Source organism: Scyliorhinus canicula, chromosome 9 (genome assembly GCF_902713615.1).
Source record: "Scyliorhinus canicula chromosome 9, sScyCan1.1, whole genome shotgun sequence".
NCBI lineage: Eukaryota > Metazoa > Chordata > Chondrichthyes > Carcharhiniformes > Scyliorhinidae > Scyliorhinus > Scyliorhinus canicula.
The window spans coordinates 74,235,879-74,258,415 of NC_052154.1; the positions used below are offsets into that span (position 1 = coordinate 74,235,879).

General features: G+C 44.6%; 1 protein-coding gene across 1 annotated transcript; it reads left to right on the forward strand.

Moving 5' to 3' along the window:
* The first annotated feature begins 834 nt into the window (after positions 1 to 834).
* On the forward strand, positions 835 to 13,892 carry LOC119970979. The gene is made up of 6 exons (XM_038806089.1): positions 835 to 1,050; positions 1,338 to 1,655; positions 8,105 to 8,410; positions 9,861 to 9,971; positions 11,937 to 11,980; positions 12,690 to 13,892. Exons 1-6 carry the CDS (start codon positions 996 to 998, stop codon positions 12,897 to 12,899), a joined length of 1,044 nt encoding a protein of 347 aa, XP_038662017.1. The 5' UTR covers positions 835 to 995; the 3' UTR covers positions 12,900 to 13,892.
* The last annotated feature ends 8,645 nt before the right edge of the window (positions 13,893 to 22,537 follow it).

Consider the following 22,537-nt stretch of genomic DNA (forward strand, 5'->3'; position numbering starts at 1 on the left):
AGTGTGAATGCATCAGTGTGACTGTGTCAGTGTGTGTGTCAGAGTGTGTCAGTGCATGTGTGTGTGTGTCAGTGTGAATGTGTCAGTGAGAGTGTGTGTGTTAGTGTGCGTGTGTCAGTCTGAGTGTGTCAGTGTGTGTGTGTCTGTGTGAATGTGTCAGTGAGAGTGTGTGCGTGTGTCAGTGTGAATGTGTCAGTGAGAGTGTGTGTCAGTGTGTGTGTGTCAGTGTGGTGTTTGTTGGTGTGCGTGTGTCAGTCTGAGTGTGTCAGTGTGTGTGTCTGTGTGAATGTGTCAGTGAGAGTGTGTGTCAGTGAGAGTGTGTGTCAGTGTGTGTGTGTCAGTGCACGTGAGTGTGTCAGTGTGAGTGTGTATGTAATAATCTTTATTGTCACGTGTAGGCTTACATTAACACTGTAATGAGGTTACTGTGAACAGCCCCCTAGTCGCCACACTCCAGCGCCTGTTCGGGTACACAGAGGGAGAATTCAGAATACTCAATCACCTAACAGCACATCTTTCAGGACATGTGAGAGGAAACCCACGCAGACACGGAGAGAATGTGCTGACTTCACGCAGACAGTGACCCAGGCCGGGAATTGAACCTGACACCCTGGCACTGTGAAGCAACAGTGTTAACCACTGCGCTACCATGCCGCCACATGCCAGTGTGGGGAGTGGGGGAGGGGTGGGGGGTGTGCTCCATCTGCAGAGCAGCCAATGAACAGAGTTTGAAGTGAGCTGGCAATGAGGGGGGAGCTCTGGCGGCTGAGAGGGCTCTGTGCTCAGTAACAACAGCAGCTGTACCATCTAACTGAAATGAAATGAAAATCGCTTATCGTCACAAGCAGGCTTCAAATGAAGTTACTGTGAAAAACCCCTAGTGGTCACATTCCGGCGCCTGTTTGGGGAGGCTGGTACGGGAATTGAACTGCGGACCTGCCTTGGTCTGCTTTAAAAGCCAGCGATTTAGCCCTGTGCTAAAGCCAGCTCTCAACATGGGAAAGTGGATTAGCCTCCACTCTGTGATCACCCTCACAGTCCTCTCTACAGGTGGGTCCCCACAAACCAACCCTCAATATCTTCAAGAGTTTCAATTCAATTTCTTCTCTGTAAGAATTATTTTCCTGACTATTTCATTATGTCTCAATGATGCTCCGATGATTCGGGATGGAAGAGGTTTCAGAAAGTCCTGAGCTTGTGCAAGACGCTGTATAAAACTCAAACTATTATCAATCCTGTGGAATGTTAACTCGTTAACTCTGTCCCACCCAATCTCCAGATTCGGAGTGTTTTCACCATTTTTGTTCTTTCGTTTCTGACATGTTGTTCTTCCACAGTTGCCGGGAATCCCATATTGCGGGTGCGTCAGTACCCGGACAAGCTGAACCAGACCAGAGGCACCAATGTGACTTTCTTCTGCACATTCCCGTTTGCCCAGGACATCTCCAGAGTCCGGGTCAACTGGTGGAAGGAGGGTGAACGGAGCTTCCTCCGGGAGAGAAGCGACAGCAGATATCAGTTTGAAATCCGGAATAAAGCCAGCGCCTCCTTCCTGCTACTTGATGTGGATGTGCCGGATTCCGGTGTGTATTACTGTCGAGTTAACAAGGCGGACAAAGTGGGGAACGGCACCGGCACAAGGCTGCTGGTAACCGGTGAGTGACTGACAGCTGGAAATCTGCCTGGGAAATGTCACTGTAGCTCATCCTGTTACTGGGCAGCCAGTACCAGTCCTTAAGGACATTACAGATTAGTCAGATTAGTGTCAGCTCAATGATTCCAAACATTGACACTGAAATCATTGACCTGGGGCGGAATTGCTCTGCCTGATGTGTGTTGGAGGCAACTTCAATTGAGGCATTCAACTTGGCATCGGCTGATTATTTGAATCGAAACAATGCTTATCTGCAATGATGCTGGGTTTGATTGAAATGTTTGTCTGGGGACTGAGAACCCCCGAAGCTGTGGGATTTGTTTCCCTATGGGCAGTCAGGTGGAGGGGGTCTGTCTGAAGAAATCCTCAGCCCCTCACCAGTAATTTCCAATTTTAAAAAGCACTTTCCCCAGAGCCCCCCGCTTGAGTGTGTCTGAGGGGGAATCTTCCTGCCTAACGGGTTCAATCTCCAGTCCCCCGCTTCAACCCGACCCCCCTGTCGCTCAGAAATTCACCCAGTGTGAAATCTTGTTCAGTTATGAAAGACTTTTTCCCTGAACAATTCCTGGATTCCTACTGGATATTGGACAGGCGTTGTGTCTGATTGGACCAGTCAAGTTTCTGACTTCGCCTGTCGACCTCGCTCCCCAGAAACGTAACGTGGACAAAAATAAACCATTAAAACAGCCAACCCAGTAAAATAGGAGTGTATAAATCTGAGAGTTTCCGTGTTTTTAAACATTTTCGCCTGAAAACGACAATGGGAGCCCGATTCAAAATCCTCTCGCTCGTTAGCGGATGAATGAACTCCTTTATTTTGTGGCATAACTTGGCAACAATTGAAGGTCTGAAGAAGTGAATCTGGTTCTGAGGTTTCACGGACTCTGGGTTCCTTTCGAATCAATTCCTCCCCGGTCATTTTGCGTTGAATTCTTCCCTTGTTTTCTGTTCCAGCGCCTGTCGCTCCCTTTGCATCTGTCCAAAAGTGCAATTGTGAGCTGGATTTCACATGGCTTCATCACCGGGACCGTTGACAGAATATTAAATAAAACCATTGGGGAACGAAACTGTGTCAGCCACTACAGGGAGTGGGGGGGGGGGGGGGGGGGGTGCATCGGGGTCCTGCTGAATAGAAAGATCCCATTCCAGGGGTTACTCTCATTCCCAGCTGCTGAGGTTGAGATTGAGTTTCGGGTGATGTGGAAATCTCTCAGACAAGACGCGGCATTTTCAGATATTTCAGCAGTGAGACTCTGGATTTTTCTTGGACGTTTTCTACATCTCTGGGCCGGCTAACCCAGCACCAACTTACGCCCAGAGACACTATTGCCCGTCTCTCCTGGGACCTCTGGCCTCACTCTCTAAATCCACCCTCTCTCAGCCGGCCTCTGTATCTCAGTGGAGGTATGAAGGGTGCAGACACTCTCTGCACATTAATGAGCTGGACAAAGGAGCCGCTGCCTTGTGTCTGAGCCCTCACATCAAGGACAGAGAGATGGTAGGGTGCTGGTCCTGAAATTCTCCCGCACTTTGTCGCTGTGCGATTTCAGCCGCTGCCAATGTAGCGAACAGAGGGGTGACTCTGAGCATCTTGCAAAGAAGTCAGTTAGGGCTTGCAGTCAACGGCAGAGCATTAATAGATTTATTACTAAAATAGGGAAGAGGTCGGTGCAATTTTAACGCTGCAATGACTGATACCAACCTATTTGTAAAATGTATTCAGTTTATCCATTTTATCCCATGTGACAGGCGCATTTGACCGTTCAGGACCCTGAAATCATCTGGCCTCACAATTAGACACATTCGGCTGTTTTGGGAATATTTTCGGTCATTCTCTTTTTTTATAAGATAATTTTTATTCAAATTTTCACAAAAGATCAATAATTTTCGGTCATTCCCGCCACCTGCAGGGAGAAATGTCTCCATGTCCTCCACCGCGCACTGGCCAAAGAGTAGATTGTGTACAGGAGAGGGGGGCGGGGGGGGGGGGGCTAGAGAGAGATTTTTGAAGGAGAGGCTGTGTTAGCTGCTGACAGGTTGTAGGTGTCGGAGAGAGAATTCCAGCCCAGGGAATGGGCTGCCGGACAAAGCAGCGGTGAGAATGGCCGGCTGGGCATGAACAAAATGGGATGGGGGGGGGGGGGGGAGTCAAAGGACTGATTTGAAGATAAGGATGAGGATTTTAAAATCGATTGGTTGGAGTGAGGGGGAGAGGGTGTTCAGGGGAGCTGGACGCGGCCTGGGTGGGCAGGGGAACGGCCTCTGCATCGCTTCATTGGGGAACTTTATTCCTCGAGGTGGTCGCCGTTAAAGAGCCTTTGGCAGAAGAGAGGCAAGAGGAGGGGGCAGAGTTTGAGTTGTAATAGAAACGGAAAATACTGGACAATTGTAGCAGATCTGACAACATCTGTGGAGACGTTTCGACAAAGAGTCATCCAGACTGGAAACGTTAGCTCTTCTCTCTCCACAGATGTTGTCAGACCTGCTACAAGTGTCCAGTATTTGCTGTTTTTGTTTCAGATTCCAGCATCCGCCGTCATTTGCTTTTATATTTGAGCTGTGACCGTCCTCATGGGATGTTGGATAAAATGCTGAGCTTCCATTGAACAGTAAACCAATGTTCACATGTCCAAGCTCCTTGATGCTGGAAAGGGGGTCATGGATCATGACGATTTTTTTTCAGCTTTATCGATCGTTAGCCCGGAGGCAGTTATGTCACATATTTAAAGATGTGAAAGACAGCGGGAGAGGTGCCGGCACCTCTGGGACCCAGCTGGAGTTAGGAGAGAGAGAGCAGCCTCTCTTTCGAGATTGAACCTTCAGCTAATATTCCAAAAGAAGTGGATAAAAATGAAGATAAAGATGGCAATTGTCCAACACAGGGATATACAGAAGTGACCGGGCAGCCAAGAGTAGCGGCAGCTGACAATATAAACACAACTAGCTCTGAGATATTGTGAGGACAATGTCATGGACAACCACATTGGGGGACACTGGCTGGGGCTGGTGATGTTAACACTGTTGGAGACAATGGGAGGTTGTTGGAGAGCCAGCCCTGATCTGTTACAAACAACGTTATACATTACTTTCTCCCCGTGTCTGCGTAGGTCTCACCCCCCACAGCCCAAAAAGATGTGCAGGGTAGGTGAATTGGCAACGCTAAATTGGAAAAAAAGAATGGGGTACTCTAAATTTTAAAAACAAGTTATTCATGACCTGGACCAGGATGTTTGTACTGTAGTAACCTGCACACAGAGACTCAGAGTGGATGTTAAACTATCTCAGGTCAGAATGGAAATGTTTATGTTCGTTGCAGAGCGTGATCGGGTCACGAAAGACAGAAACAAAACTCGCCTTGTCTTTAGGATGTGGAAAACCTGCCGAAATAATGAAGGGGAAACGCTTCAGATAATGGAACCGGGAGCCCACAGTGTGATTTGGAGATAGGCTCGCTGCTCTAAGTCCTCTGTCAGAATGGGGATCCTCGTTAACCGGGGCTACATCCACCCCCCCCCCCCCCCCAACCCCGGATTCTTCTCCGCCTCGACAAATTGTAACCGAGTAAAACAGGAAGCGAATGACAACAATCGAGTTGGGGATCATTAGTTCGACCCGCTGCATAGGCGCACATTTCAAAGCGAACCGTATAACGTGTACCCACAAACAGGAAAAACTAGTGTTCAATATTAACTCAACATGGACTTTTATCAGACAGACACAGCCTGAGAGCAGTGTAAACAAACACAAACACAATATATATTCAACATAAAGAAACCTTCTCCTGTGGTTATTACCCCAATGGGCGGTGTGTGCTTAACCCTATCAGTCCCCCACCCCCCTCTCCCAGAGGTTTCTCTAGAAACAGCCACACTAACATCCCGGGTATGAGCTCCTGGATTATTGAGAGTTAGACATCATTCTTGTCCCTTCACTTTGAGCAGTTTTGATGGATCGAGAGTTGTTGACTCAGGTTCAAAAACAACGGAACGAGTTTATTCAGGGGGAAAAGGGGAGGATTATGGCTGGGGACAGAATCAGAGTTTTCTCCATATCCATTGGAACCCTAACCTTCTGGACCTGCAAAGACTTAATTACCTGCAAAGACTTGCATTCAAAGGGGCAGCACGGTAGCATGGTGGTTAGCATAAATGCTTCACAGCTCCAGGGTCCCAGGTTCGATTCCCAGCTGGGTCACTGTCTGTGCGGAGTCTGCACATTCTCCCCGTGTGTGCGTGGGTTTCCTCCGGGTGCTCCGGTTTCCTCCCACAGTCCAAAGATGTGCGGATTAGGTGGATTGGCCATGCTAAATTGCCCGTAGTGTCCTAATAGTAAGGTTAAGGGGGGGGAGTTGTTAGGTTGCGGGTATAGGGTGGATATGTGGGTTTGAGTAGGGTGATCATTGCTCGGCACAACATTGAGGGCCGAAGGGCCTGTTCTGTGCTGTACTGTTCTATGTTCTATCATTTTGCATCATTGACTTTGTCTACATGTGTGTTTGTGTAAACCACTTCTTCACGCACTTGATGAAGGAGATACCCTCCGAAAGCTAGTGATTCCAACTAAACCTGTTGGTCTTCAACCTGGTGTTGTAAGACTTCTTACTGTGCCCACCCCAGTCCAACACCGGCATCTCCACATCATGGCTTCCCAAAGGGACATGCGGACAACAGGAGGCCACTCAGCCCCTTGGAGTCTGTTCTGCTAGCCCATGCGATCATTGTTCATCATTGACCTAATTCTACACACCCGCCTTTGGCTAAGAAAGGTTTTAGCAATCTCAGATTTAACATGTACAATTGGTGTAATATCAATTATTAGCAGTGGAAGAGAGTTCCAAATTTCTATTACCCTCTGTGGGTGAAATGTTCTAACTTTGGTCCTTAAATATCTGCCTCTAATTTTTAAACCTTACTCCGAGTCCTAAACTCCCCAAGCAGCAGAAACAGTTTCTAGATATCGCCCATATCTTTCATCTTAATACTTTGAACCTGCCCTTTAACCTTCTGAACATGAGGGAATACAATCCCAGTTTTTATGATTTAACCATTAAAGTGCTGATCTCATCTGGTAAATCTACGCTGCATTCACTTCAAGGCCAATAGATCCGTCCTAAAGTTTGTTCAAAATTACTGATACCGACTCCAGATGTGGTCTTTATAGGAGTGAAGCAGGACTTCTGTCCCTCTTTGTGCCCTGGTCCTCCAGATTATAAAGGCCAACATTTAATTTGCCTTTTTAACCCAGTTCTGTACCAGGTCACGACATTTCAATCATCAACTTTCACTCCACCACGAGTCTGTTCTGGACCGCCACTGGCTCCAGCTTTTCACCATTTGTTTAAGGAGATGGCCTCATTTGCCGCTATTGGAGTATATTTGATACAGTTTTTCCCATTCTCTTTGAATGATGAAGACATATTGATCGACTGTGTTCCCAGTCACATTGCCGCTCATCCGAGTACCTTCGGAAAATGTGGATCGGTGGCTCTCTGTCATATTATTAAACCGTTAATACATCAATAGGTGACTAGTTGAGGCCCCGACACACGTCCTTGTAAATCTTGTCATTTGGAGAATCTGCTCATTATCCCAATCTCAGCCTCTCGTGCCTCGCACGCCTTCAATAAGCAACGCGGGTTCAATTCCCGTACCGGCCTCCCCGGACAGGCGCCGGAATGTGGCGACTAGGGGCCTTTCACAGTAACTTCATTTGAAGCCTACTTGTGACAATAAGCGATTATTATTATTATATTATTAATTCGCTTTCAATTCCATGGATTTAACCCTGGACAAGAGCTGGACATTCCCACACAAAAATCTCGCTGGATATTGCTCCGATTGAGCTATTGTCCCTGTTGGTTTGTCTGGACACTCGGGTGTGTGACGGATGAGAGTGAATTAACCCGAGTCATTCTCAGTGGATCTGCAGTTATTCAGAATAGAAATGGGTGCAATTTAACCCCCCCCCCCCCCCCCCAGCAGTGCCTTTGGGAAGAGCTTAGCGGGCGGGAGGTGGAAGATATTGGATACAATTCGGGCATTGACACAAATACCGACAACTGTGTGGGAGACTGGAAGCTGCCCAGGGATTGCTGTTAGTCTGGTTGGGATTGGGAATGAGCAGAAGCGGGAAACTCCCCCTTGTCCCAGTTTCTAATTCCAGAGCCATCCTCCTGTGCTAACCTGGGCGGAAACCTGGGAGGCATCGGCCTCCTTCACAAGGAAACACAATTATTACCAAGGTGACTAGAATAAGGGGGGGATAGTTAAGGGTCACGGTGTGAATAAGAGCGAGAAATGGTTAAATACGAAGAAAGATACGTTGCATGGACATTGCAAAGTAAAATCAAACCAAGAGAATAATTCAAACCGGGTGTGAAACAAATCTGATTCATTTCTACTCGAAACGACATGAGAATAATGTGATCTTTCTGTGCTCTGTCTCCCAAAGCTGCCCCCTATTCTCCCCACATTGTCCCCACTCTCTTTGGGAAAGGCTCGGCGCTTTTCCTCACACTGGCCTGCAACGCCGGCAGCTTTCACTCCCAGCCACTGAGCATCCGCTGGGCTGTGAACGGCACCGACTTTAGAAAGGGGACCCGCACAGATATACAGCCAGGACCGGGAAAACTCTTCCAGCATTCCAGCTATTTGGAGGAACCGCAGCCTGTGCAGAATGGGACAGTTTATACCTGCCGAGTGTCCTACCCGAACAATCCGATGCAAACCCATTACACCTACATTGCCAGTGCTGGAGGTAAGGTCACTTCAACAGATTCGCAAACCTTTCACAACATTTTGTCAATTAACCCTAATGTGAACATATATATAACATTGTACAGTATTTACATCGTGATAGATATCCCGGGATACACTGGGGGGGGGGGGGGGGGGGGGGATATCCCGCTGTTTTGTCACATTCATTCTGAAGATTGAAATAAAGCGAGATTTCCCATTGAAATCTGAGATGATTTTGGGTCACCCTGATTTGAGGAACACTGGCATTAAAGTTTACCTCGTGTCCAGCCACACCCCTGGAAGGTATCGCCCTCCACGTGGGATGTCCTGGCTGGAAGTGTGGGGCGAATATGAAGTTTCTAAAGGTAATTGGATCGAAACCTGAAAAGGAAAAAAAAAAATCCCGGATATGCATGGAAAGAAGAGGGGAATGGGATTAACTGGATCACTCTTTCATCGGCAAGAGGGGCCGAATGGCCTCCCCCTGTGCTCTCTATTTGCATCATGTCCCCTATCAGCGGGATTTCCCTCCCAGCAGAAACAGTTAATGGAAAATTAGCTGACATAGTCTCTATCAGCTTTAGAGTCGCCAGCAACAACCATTCCCCACTTTGGGCACGAGCTGGATGGGAGCATTGAAATAAGATTGACGGTCAGATTTCCCAGAGACCGTCTCCCCCGCTCACACACCCAGCGCTAAATGGCAGAGGGGAAATACAATAGAAACTGTGTATTTTATATTAACACAAAGGATCCCTAACCGAACAGGCAACTTTATTCAAAGTCACTTGGATGGCATTGACCTTGATTTTAACAGCATTTAGATTTAGCAGAAAGTCTTTATAGCACACGTATGTATTGGAGAGTGAAGACCCAAAAATCTATAGGTTTTGCTGCAACAACCTGATCTGGAATTGAAAAGGTCATGCACATTAATGTGATGCATGTTAGTGCCTAGGATGCTTGGAAACAAATAACTATCTTAACAAAAGCCTTCTCACAAACTTGGAACCTCTTTAAAGTAGCAATATCCCTATGTTAAAAAAAAACTCCTGTCCCTGTAGTTGAGAAATGGAAGTAGAAACTGTTTGATTTTAAATGGAGTTGACTCATTTTAGCAGGGGCTGAGCACAGCTCAGAGAAGAGTGAGCTTTTACAATGAATGGAGGCACAGTTAGAACAAGAGAGGGGTGAGAAGGTAAATTAAAACATTTCTCCTCTACCTAATACCCCATTGCCACCCTGACAATTTTAACAATACATGTATATTTCTAACCAGTATTATTTGTAACCACTATGCTTACTTGCAGGATGTGGTAATAGTCAGATTAAATCATACTGTTAATCTGTATATCGGTGCTTGAATTAAGTGTTAAAACCTGCATATGTTGTATTGTGCACATATTTCCTGTGGTGTCATATAACTATTACATTGAGTTATGCATAGTCTGCATTTTGAAATTTTGCAGAGCAAAACTCAGGTGTACCCTGGTGGATCTATATCTGTATTGGGAGTGGGGCTTTCCTCTTGCTGCTCCTGATTATTACATCAATCCTTTGTAAATTCTGTGTGTGCAGAGGTAAGCATTGTGGACTTTGCTAAATGCTTTAAATCTAGAATTTTCAATGTATTTGATTTGTAAGACGTTGCAGTGGGCTGAAGTAATATTGTAAGGGAATTACATTTATTTGAAGTAACTGTACTCATAGATTTAAACAATAAGTTCAGTGAACACTCAGAACGGTTTTGTAACTATGATTGTTTTCACTGTTGAATATTATAACATTTATTGTGCATCACTGGACAACCTCCTCAATTACTAGTTTGACATGTGAATGAAACAAACCTTGCAGAATCTCGGTGAATGCAAGAGAGGCAAACAAATGAATCACTGCCATAGATATTTGCACTGTGTATTGCATCAAGTATCCTAACATGACAGCTTACACAGTGCAGTCCTGAAGCCTAGCTCTGCCCCATTTCTGGTAGATGTAACAGAAAAAAGTGATATGTATAATTACTGTAAGCAGAGTTTGCACATTCTCCCCGTGTCTGCGTGGGTTTCGCCCCCACAACCCAAAAATGTGCAGAGTAGGTGGATTGGCCACACTAAATTGCCCCTTAATTGGAAAAAATAATTGGGTAATTAAATTTACTTTTTGAAAAATAATTACTGCAAGCGAAGTATGTTATGCTACCCTGAAGTCATATCATTTCCTTGAATGTCTGCAGATAAAATTGTGGTAACTCGCCTTTATCCCAAGTGGTTACATAAATTAGATTTTCTCAAGGACTTTTTAAACAATAAATTCTTCACCTATCAATAGCAAAGGTTGTAAAGTAACCTCATTATCCATCCAACTTTTGTGGGTTACATCAGGTTAAAGGTTTATCAGTCCCAATACGTCTGATGGCCATCGACCATATTCATTCATAACCTAGATAAGGATACTATGCAAGTATTGGATCACTCACCAATCCTCATGATCTAATTATTGGGATGACTTTGGCATATCCTCATGATCTAGTTATTCGCATCACTCCGACATATCCTCATGATTTAGTCATTGGGATCACTTCACATACCCTCATGATCTAGTTATTGGGATCACTCCCATATACTCTCATAATCTAGTTAATGGGATTGCTCCCACAAACTCTCAAGATCTAGCTATTGGGATCACTCCAACATATCCTCATGGTCTAGTTATTGGGATCCATCCCATATACCCTCGTGATTTAGTTGTTGGGATCACTCCGACATATCCTCATGATCTAGTTATTGGGATCCATCTCAGATACCCTCATGATTTAGCTATTGTGGAGGGTAGCATGGTGGCACAGTGGTTAGCACTGCTATCTCACAGCACTGAGATCGCAGGTTCAATCATGGCTCTGGGTCACTGACCATGTGGGGTTTGCACATTCTCCCTATTCTTGCGTGAGTTTCACCTCCACAACCCAAAGATGTGCAGGGTAGGTGGATTGGCCACACTAAATTTCCCCTTAATTGGAAAAAATAAATTGGGTACTCTAAATATATATTTTTTAAATTATTTAGTTATTGGGATCACTCTGACATATCCTTGTGATCTAGTTATTGGCATCATTCTTGCATTTTTCATGATCTTGGATAAGAGACCAGCTAGTTACTAATTTGATCAATCGAGGAAAGTTAGTAATGAACTAAATCTAATTAGATTAATTCACAGTGAGGCCATTTGTTTTGAGCAATAGCTGGGACTGAGTATAGTCATTAATACTGAGACTCATTTGATTGCCAACTGAAGTTAATTAGGTTGTTCTGAATTAATCTGTAGATTTTGTTTCCAAGTGAACTGATGAGAAATGAATCAAAGATTATAGTAATAATTAGTAGACATGTGGTTTGAAAAGTAAGAGTTCTATTAGATTGTGAAATTGAGATGTTTCTATGAAGCAATGCAGTTCAAAGGCAATTTGCTGATTTGCCTGTTCATACCTGCCGGAGAATTTGTTTCAAGTTTAACATCATATTATTTTCTTTCCATTTATTCTCTGCTAGGCAAAAGGAGAAAAACAGAGAAAAGATGTGTTCAGGAAAAGCAGGTAACTGTCTATAAGATTTTTAAAATGAGTCTTCTGAAATCTCTTAATGCATATTGTGCGGGAAAAAATATCCTAAACATAGACATCCAAATAGACAATTGAGATTGTTTTTCACTGTATTTTACAATGGACATTCTGTCTTGGGCATGGTTAGAATGTAATACATAGAAACGGTTATGTTCCCTTTGTTACCTTGTAGGATTGTTGAATGACATTTATTTGTATGTAATATGTATATACGTATATTTAATCATTCTCCTGGAAGTACTATCTCATGCTGGAGCATAGTTTTATAGATTGAGTTTCCTGTGGTATCTTGTTGAAGTAACATTACATGTATGTACCTTAACAGTAAGATCCTAATTTGAACTAGGAAGCTGGTGGAAATGTTGTACACAAACATTGAAGCAAGCAATGCACTCAGAAACAATGGTGTCTTTGAGAACCAGCCAATTTTAATGTGCGGGCCTCATTTCATCAAATATTGTCAGGGTCCTGCCTAAATACTGGATCTACTGATCTACTACCTGGTTGGTGCATGAAAATGGCAACCGAGTCCTCACAGGAAAGGTGACTGGCAGTCAGGTAAACAGTTAGTGCAGAGAAAACTTGGGGCAAGCGCAATCCATTTCCTTGTGGGGAACAGAGGGGATTTTCATACTGTGAAAGTCAACATCGTGTCAATCTCTTTTGTACTGTTGTCTTGCAGCATATGCATAAAGCAGCTAATCAAAAGATGGCATATACAGCTGTGGATTTTAACAGACTCGCACAAAACACCAAGTACCAACAGATGGAGAAGAGAAAAGCATGTCCGCACCCACCCCAGAGAAACCAACAGAGAGACGACAAGGTTATTTATGCAACACCCCCACTCAAACAATACCAGGGCAGAAAGATGGGCCGTTCTGTGCAATGAACACAAGCCCAACATATCAGTTACCAGCAAGAAGTTGCTTCTGCAAACTTAGCTTGTCCTGAGTCAACAGTTAAAAAATATATGCTAAAACCGCTTTTTATAGAGCTCATTCAAACCAAAATTTCTTCATTAAATACTTTCTCACCGTCTCTTCATGAATGTTGCTGAATAACAACCTCCTTTGTGTTATAAATATAAGAAATAATATGATGATAACCGATGTTAGTAACAATAGCTTCAATAGTGTTAGGCAGCAATCTTCTGAATGCCGCACTCCGTAAAAGAACTGTGGGGGTCTACCCAAATTTAAACTAGAAACTGAAATTGGATTGGTATCAAATTGCAAGAAAAATATCCAAACCCTCGTCCACCGACACTGGCATTCTGACCTTGAATAGCCCAAAGTACATCAGAAAACAAAACCTGCACAGTACACCGACAGGAACTTTTGACTATGTTGCTCCTCTCAGTGGAGTGGGCTCATGTGTGCAGAACTAGTAGCAAATGTCACTGAGGGACTGAAATAATATTTTTAGAAAATAAGTTGTGAAAATAAGACATAAAAAGAAACAACGTTTATGAACATAGAGAGGCATTTCATGCAGAGCCAGCAGAGAAGACTTTAAAGTAAATAATGTCATCAGCTAAATTTAATGAGCAACGTCTTCACACACAGAGCGTGTGATAAGTGTCATTTGGATCAATCCTTCCACAGACCACGTACAGTTTGCACTGATGGATTTCTCTGCAGGTACAAATGAGCAGCTACATTGAGCCCAGATTGCAACCCAGCAAAACATCAATTCAACCAAGCACATTAATTTATACCATTTTGCTAAAACCCCAATTGTTATCTCAAGACCTAGGAATATCTTCCACATATCTTCCAGGGCAGCACGGTAGCATGGTGGTTAGCATAAATGCTTCACAGCTCCAGGGTCCCAGGTTCGATTCCCGGCTGGGTCACTGTCTGTGCGGAGTCTGCACGTCCTCCCCGTGTGTGCGTGGGTTTCCTCCGGGTGCTCCGGTTTCCTCCCACAGTCCAAAGATGTGCGAGTTAGGTGGCTTGACCATGCTAAATTGCCCGTAACGTCCTAAAAAGTAAGGTTAAGGGGGGGGTTGTTGGGTTACGGGTATAGGGTGGATACGTGGGTTTGAATAGGGTGATCATGGCTCGGCACAACATCGAGGGCCGAAGGGCTTGTTCTGTGCTGTACTGTTCTATGTTCTATAATGTTTAAAATATGACCACAAATTTATGTGGTTCTTCATAGAATCATGCAAAAAAAAAAACGAACGTGGCCGTTCAGACCATCATACCTATGCCAGCCCTTTGAAAGAGCTATTGAATTACTCCCAACCTGTTCAGATTTTTCTAATTAAATTGCTAGCTGTTGTGTTATTTGCTTCTGCCATTTTAGCCATTTTATTCTGTGCAGATAGTTTTCTCTGTCCATTACCCTCCCCTGTTTTCTGCTTCTCAATACAGCTGACACATTTACCATGATGTTCAAGAACATTGTCTTCTGTCTCACAAATGGAACTGGGTAAAATGACGAGGTTATGAATTGGTACACACCTCAAATTGGTAGGGAGCTCCCAGGGATGCATACTGACCATCAGACAATTGCCATGTGTTGCTATTGTAGAACATGCTGCCTGCTGAGGAGGAGATAGAAACCGGGCTTGGTGTTAGAACCACAATCTAATGCATCGTTGGGAACATCATGACTGCAGATGGGAAGAGAGGTTTGCTGTGTAACTCTAATCGGTGGTCATGGCAGTGGTTTAGGGTTTCAATGCACACTCAAGTGAGGGCAGATGTTACAACAGTGCACATAAATAAGAAAATAACCGCCATATTTTGATCTTAGCCTTGCGATTCTGGAAGGTGAATACATTACAGAGCCCAGAGATCAAAGTCAGTGGTTTTAGTAATTGTTCAGTCTGCCCTGTGCAGCTCGAGAACTCAATGTGCAGATTTGATATAATGTATATCTCTGCTTTGTAAATTCTATCAACGAAATAAAGGTTTCTATTTCTGTAACTGCAGTCACAGGGCGCACAATCACTTCAGTTTAAGTCACGCGGTGGACCGGATAAGTCCTCGTGCATTAAGTTTGCGTTCACACGTTTCTTAAAACTAAAATATTATTGCTACGTAAATATTAAAATGATTTGGATTTTCGGTGTTCAAAATGTGTCTTCAAACAGCCAAGCTCCTCAAGTCATCACATTTCATTGCCGTGCTGTAGATTCTCAGTGAGAATTCAGTGAATCTCTCCGGGCTGACAGAGGTTTGGCGGGAGATTCCAAACCTTGCACCAGCCTCAGTAAGAAGCAGCCAATGTCGCCACCTCCTGGTGAAGTGGCGACATTGTGCAACTTGGTGGCTGTCGATTGGAATTCACATGTTACACTGATTCAAGAGCCGGGTGAAGGGTCCCCCTCGGTTCCGTCCCACAGGCTCGGCGCATCTCCTAAACTCTGGGGAAGTTCAACACTGAGCAGGTCCAGAGGCTTTTAGCCAGTGCTGTGTGGTAGAAACTAGAAAGACCACCAATGGGGAAACCCTGGCACATTGTCAACCCCGGATCCGGAGTGTCAGTGAGCTGCAGAGTGGCCAGTTTGATATCGACATCGGTTCTACGCCCTCCAAAACACTGCCCTTCCAGCAAGGACTGGATCTCGTTTATTACTGGATCTGGGATGTATGAATTGTTTTCGAGCTTACATTTGCTACTACAATAAAAGTACCAATTGTTAAATTACAGCAAGCGCAGATATCAGAGCAGGGCACACAGGACTTCACTAAATGTTCAGAAATGTATTGTAAGAAGTCTTACAACACCAGGTTAAAGTCCAACATGTTCGTTTCAAACACTAGCTTTTGGAGCACTGCTCCTTCCTCAGGTGAATAAAGAGCTATGTTCCAGAAACATATATATAGACAAATTCAAAGATGCCAGACAATGCTTAGAATGCGAGCATTTGCAGGTAATTCAGGAAGACTATGTCTATATCTATGTTTCTGGAACATACCTCTTCATTCACCTGAGGAAGGAGCAGTGCTCCGAAAGCTAGTGTTTGAAACAAACATGTTGGACTTTAACCTGGTGTTGTAAGACTTCTTACTGTGCTCACCCCAGTCCAACGCCGGCATCTCCACATCAGAAATGTATTAGCAAAGGTTTCGGAGGGGGAATTGTTCAGCCGCTGTATATTCATAATTAAAAAAATAGGCACAGTCCTTGTTGCGTGCTGATTTCCGGATCATTTCCTCGGCCCCCTTCACCCCTGACTGTAAGTCAAAGTTTCCTTCACACCACATTGTATCCCTGACAGAGTTTTTAACAGGTCACAGTCTGAAATTCAATCAGTTTTTCATACACATCTAGAAAACCAGTGAGGGATGATCACTTTAAAAATGGTTCCTCAGATAATGAAGCAGTCCATGTCCAAATGTAGCAACACCTGGACAATATCCAGGCTTGAGCGAACAAGTGACAAGTGGCCCCTTGATATTCAATGACATTACCACTGCTGAATCCCCACAATCAACATCCTGGGGGTTACCATTGATCAGAGACTGAACTGGACTAGCCATATTAATACTGTGGCTACCAGGGCAGTACCGTGGTGCAGTGGGTTAGCCCTGTTGCATCACGGCGCTGAGGTCCCAGGTTCGATTCTGGGTCACTGTCCGTGTGAAGTTTGCACATTCTCCCTGGGCTTGCGTGGGTTTTGCCCCACAACCCAAAGATGTGCAGGTTAAGTGGATTGGCCACGCTAAATTGCCCCTTAATTGGAAAATAAATAAATAAATAAAAATACTGTGGCTACCAGGGCAGGTCAAAGGTTAGGAATCCTATGGCGAGTAACTCACCTCCTAAAATAACCCTGGACATCTGAAAAACAGTGTGAAATAAGTCTATGCTGTGAAGACAAGAGAGTGCAGTGGGACACAAGCCTGTCATTGACTACAAACATACCCCATAGTCAATCACTTTGGGGTTCTGTTGAAGATGATTGACCTGAACCCTCTTTCTCCATCCGCAGTTGATGTCAGCAGACCTGCTGATATTTCGAGCATTCTCTGTTCCTCATTCAGATTTTCAGCATCTGCAGCATTTTGCTTTTGTATTCGGACCCTTTTATTCCAGCTCAAAAAGAACAGCAACACTTGCAATCTATTGCAAAAGAGGGTGAACCAAAGTCATCTTTCAATTTAAATACTGATCACAGAATCACAGATTTTACTGTGCATAAGGAGGCCATTTGGCCCATCGAGTCTGCACCAGCCCTTACAAAGAGCACCCGAATGAAGCCCACGTATCGACCCTATCCCTGTAACCCAGTAACCCCCACTTAACATTGTTTGGACACAAAGGGCAATTTTAAACACGAAGGGCAATTTAGCATGGCAAATCCACCTAACCCGCACATCTTTGGACCGTGGGAGGAAACCGGAACACCCTGAGGAAACTCACGCGGACATTGGGAGAACATGCAGACTCCGCACAGACAGTGACCCAGCCAGGAATCGAAGCTGGAACTGTGAAGCAACTGCGCTAACCACTATGCTACTGTGCTGCCCACTCAATACAATTCAATTCAATACTAAGCATGAAAACTCAAACCTCCAATCTGGCATGCATGTGAATCCAGATCTACAGCAATGTGGTTGACTCTTAAATGCCGCCTCTGGGCCACGCCCACAGAATTAAAACAATTCGCAACTGCCTTGAAGATAACAAACCTCCACAAAGGAAAATAAATATCCAGAATTATACAGAGAAAGGTAATTTAAAAAAAATCTTTTTTTAAATGTTCAATTCAATTTGGTGATTTTTCTGCTGAAGGTTTCAACATGTGGAAGTTAATTCACTTTTCATTTTGCTGATAAGTTTGAACAATTCTAGTTGAGGTGATTGTGTTCCATGTTCAGTGATAATTGCTCATATTAGTCTGTGAAATATTTCTCTCTTCCGCTTAGCTCAGTAGTGAAAATGCTGGAGATACTAAGTCCTCGTGCATTAAGTTTGCGTTCACACGTTTCTTAAAACTAAAATATTATTGCTACGTAAATATTAAAATGATTTGGATTTTCGGTGTTCAAAATGTGTCTTCAAACAGCCAAGCTCCTCAAGTCATCACATTTCATTGCCGTGCTGTAGATTCTCAGTGAGAATTCAGTGAATCTCTCCGGGCTGACAGAGGTTTGGCGGGAGATTCCAAACCTTGCACCAGCCTCAGTAAGAAGCAGCCAATGTCGCCACCTCCTGGTGAAGTGGCGACATTGTGCAACTTGGTGGCTGTCGATTGGAATTCACATGTTACACTGATTCAAGAGCCGGGTGAAGGGTCCCCCTCGGTTCCGTCCCACAGGCTCGGCGCATCTCCTAAACTCTGGGGAAGTTCAACACTGAGCAGGTCCAGAGGCTTTTAGCCAGTGCTGTGTGGTAGAAACTAGAAAGACCACCAATGGGGAAACCCTGGCACATTGTCAACCCCGGATCCGGAGTGTCAGTGAGCTGCAGAGTGGCCAGTTTGATATCGACATCGGTTCTACACCCTCCAAAACACTGCCCTTCCAGCAAGGACTGGATCTCGTTTATTACTGGATCTGGGATGTATGAATTGTTTTCGAGTTTACATTTGCTACTACAATAAAAGTACCAATTGTTAAATTACAGCAAGCGCAGATATCAGAGCAGGGCACACAGGACTTCACTAAATGTTCAGAAATGTATTGTAAGAAGTCTTACAACACCAGGTTAAAGTCCAACATGTTGGTTTCAAACACTAGCTTTTGGAGCACTGCTCCTTCCTCAGGTGAATAAAGAGCTATGTTCCAGAAACATATATATAGACAAATTCAAAGATGCCAGACAATGCTTAGAATGCGAGCATTTGCAGGTAATTCAGGAAGACTATGTCTATATCTATGTTTCTGGAACATACCTCTTCATTCACCTGAGGAAGGAGCAGTGCTCCGAAAGCTAGTGTTTGAAACAAACATGTTGGACTTTAACCTGGTGGTGTAAGACTTCTTACTGTGCTCACCCCAGTCCAACGCCGGCATCTCCACATCAGAAATGTATTAGCAAAGGTTTCGGAGGGGGAATTGTTCAGCCGCTGTATATTCATAATAAAAAAAATAGGCACAGTCCTTGTTGCGTGCTGATTTCCGGATCATTTCCTCGGCCCCCTTCACCCCTGACTGTAAGTCAAAGTTTCCTTCCCACCACATTGTATCCCTGACAGAGTTTTTAACAGGTCACAGTCTGAAATTCAATCAGTTTTTCATACACATCTAGAAAACCAGTGAGGGATGATCACTTTAAAAATGGTTCCTCAGATAATGAAGCAGTCCATGTCCAAATGTAGCAACACCTGGACAATATCCAGGCTTGAGCGAACAAGTGACAAGTGGCCCCTTGATATTCAATGACATTACCACTGCTGAATCCCCACAATCAACATCCTGGGGGTTACCATTGATCAGAGACTGAACTGGACTAGCCATATTAATACTGTGGCTACCAGGGCAGTACCGTGGTGCAGTGGGTTAGCCCTGTTGCATCACGGCGCTGAGGTCCCAGGTTCGATTCTGGGTCACTGTCCGTGTGAAGTTTGCACATTCTCCCTGGGCTTGCGTGGGTTTTGCCCCACAACCCAAAGATGTGCAGGTTAAGTGGATTGGCCACGCTAAATTGCCCCTTAATTGGAAAATAAATAAATAAATAAAAATACTGTGGCTACCAGGGCAGGTCAAAGGTTAGGAATCCTATGGCGAGTAACTCACCTCCTAAAATAACTCTGGACATCTGAAAAACAGTGTGAAATAAGTCTATGCTGTGAAGACAAGAGAGTGCAGTGGGACACAAGCCTGTCATTGACTACAAACATACCCCATAGTCAATCACTTTGGGGTTCTGTTGAAGATGATTGACCTGAACCCTCTTTCTCCATCCGCAGTTGATGTCAGCAGACCTGCTGATATTTCGAGCATTCTCTGTTCCTCATTCAGATTTTCAGCATCTGCAGCATTTTGCTTTTGTATTCGGACCCTTTTATTCCAGCTCAAAAAGAACAGCAACACTTGCAATCTATTGCAAAAGAGGGTGAACCAAAGTCATCTTTCAATTTAAATACTGATCACAGAATCACAGATTTTACTGTGCATAAGGAGGCCATTTGGCCCATCGAGTCTGCACCAGCCCTTACAAAGAGCACCCGAATGAAGCCCACGTATCGACCCTATCCCTGTAACCCAGTAACCCCCACTTAACATTGTTTGGACACAAAGGGCAATTTTAGACACGAAGGGCAATTTAGCATGGCAAATCCACCTAACCCGCACATCTTTGGACCGTGGGAGGAAACCGGAACACCCTGAGGAAACTCACGCGGACATTGGGAGAACATGCAGACTCCGCACAGACAGTGACCCAGCCAGGAATCGAAGCTGGAACTGTGAAGCAACTGCGCTAACCACTATGCTACTGTGCTGCCCACTCAATACAATTCAATTCAATACTAAGCATGAAAACTCAAACCTCCAATCTGGCATGCATGTGAATCCAGATCTACAGCAATGTGGTTGACTCTTAAATGCCGCCTCTGGGCCACGCCCACAGAATTAAAACAATTCGCAACTGCCTTGAAGATAACAAACCTCCACAAAGGAAAATAAATATCCAGAATTATACAGAGAAAGGTAATTTAAAAAAATCTTTTTTTAAATGTTCAATTCAATTTGGTGATTTTTCTGCTGAAGGTTTCAACATGTGGAAGTTAATTCACTTTTCATTTTGCTGATAAGTTTGAACAATTCTAGTTGAGGTGATTGTGTTCCATGTTCAGTGATAATTGCTCATATTAGTCTGTGAAATATTTCTCTCTTCCGCTTAGCTCAGTAGTGAAAATGCTGGAGATACTCACGCCTGGCGGTAACTATGGAGAGAGGCATTATCGTTTCAGATCACTGACCTCACACCAGAACTAGCCCAATGAAAGAATTTGGCTCTTTAGAATCATAAGAATTTACAGTGCAGAAGGAGGCCATTCGGCCCATCAAGTCTGCACCGGCCCTTGAAAAGAGCACCACACATAAGCCTATACCTCCACCCTATCCCCGTAACCCCACCTAACCTTTTTTGGACACTAAGGGCAATTTAGCATGGCCAATCCACCTAACCTGCACATCTTTGGACTGTGGGAGGAAACCGGAGAACCCTTTTTAATTTTTTTTTTTTTAATTTTAGATTACCCAATTATTTTTTCCTATTAAGGGGCAATTTAGCGTGGCCGATCCACCTATCCTGCACATCTTTGGGTTGTGGGGGCGAAACCCACGCAGACACGGGGAGAATGTGCAAACTCCTCACAGACAGTGACCCAGAGCCGGGATTCGAACCCGGGTCCTCAGCGCCGTAGACAGCAATGCTAACCACTGTGCCACCGTGCTGCCCCGAAACCGGAGAACCCTGAGGAAATCCACGCAAACACGGGGAGAACGTGCAGGTTCCGCACAGACAGTGACCCAAGCTGGGAATCAAACCTGGGACCCTGGAGCTGTGAAGCAACTATGCTGACCACTGCGCTACCGTGCTGCCCGTGTGAATAGGAAGCTCAGCTTGTGTCCTGTGCTTATCTGTAATACTTGAAAATGTTGCCATTTTCCCTCTCGTTTGCCTTTTAAACCTGTGCTACTCAGACCTCTTCATCACATGTAAACATCCCTGCTTTAGCTGCAGTAGCGCAAAGTCTACAGGCGCAAATGATGTTGCTGCTCGGGTCCATGGACAGCGGCACCATATGGGTGACATGATACAAATATTTGGATATGAAAACTTTTCTAAATCGTTTTCTCGTTCTGACCTGTTTGATTATTGATTCCCGCACCGAGGGCTGGTGTTTTACCCGGCAGTGTGAAGGAAGTACAAGAACCTTGTGCAGTCATTGACGTCTGCATCAACCACTTAATTGCAACTGTTAAATCCAGTTCATTGTAAACAACAGATAAGCACACCGCATGAGATAGCATAACCACACAATGCAGCTTCTTTAAACAGGTTTGTGACCTGTCTCGCTCTCTTTGACCCCAAGTCTGCAATTACCCCCCCAAATATATGCGCTTTAGGTGGATGGGCTTGCTAAGTTGCCCCTTAGCGTCCAGGATGTGCAGGTTAGGTTATGGAATAGGGCAGGGTGAACATGGTTACAGTGCTCATTGGAAGGTCAGTGCACACTCGATGGGCCGAATAGCTTCCACTGTAGGGATCTATGAAAGCTCAATGGGTAAAGAACTGGACAGAGCAGGAGGTCCCTGGTTCGATTCCTGGTCAGTGATGTGTTAACTCGCCTGGAGATGGGCAGGCACTGGGAGGCTGCAACAATTCACAACTTGCATACATCAAAAAAAAACACAGGCGTGCAAAATACTCAACCTGAGTGGGAAAAGGGTTGTAAAATGCTGTCATCTGGCTGAGGGAGATCCTCTGAATCTTGTAGAGTTAAATATTAAATGACTACTGGTGACACAAAGCGACAGAACTGTACAGAACATAGTCCAAGCCAGGGGCTAACCCCATGCTCGCTTCCACACAGGTCTCTGTCCAGTCCAACACTGC

Excerpts from the sequence above, each read along its gene's own strand:
- LOC119970979 (XM_038806089.1), top strand. The coding sequence starts at position 996 with ATGGGAAAGTGGATTAGCCTCCACTCTGTGATCACCCTCACAGTCCTC. Across the intron at positions 1,656-8,104 it reads CACAAGGCTGCTGGTAACCG|CTGCCCCCTATTCTCCCCAC; the intron begins GTGAGTGACTGA and ends TGTCTCCCAAAG. Across the intron at positions 9,972-11,936 it reads TAAATTCTGTGTGTGCAGAG|GCAAAAGGAGAAAAACAGAG; the intron begins GTAAGCATTGTG and ends ATTCTCTGCTAG.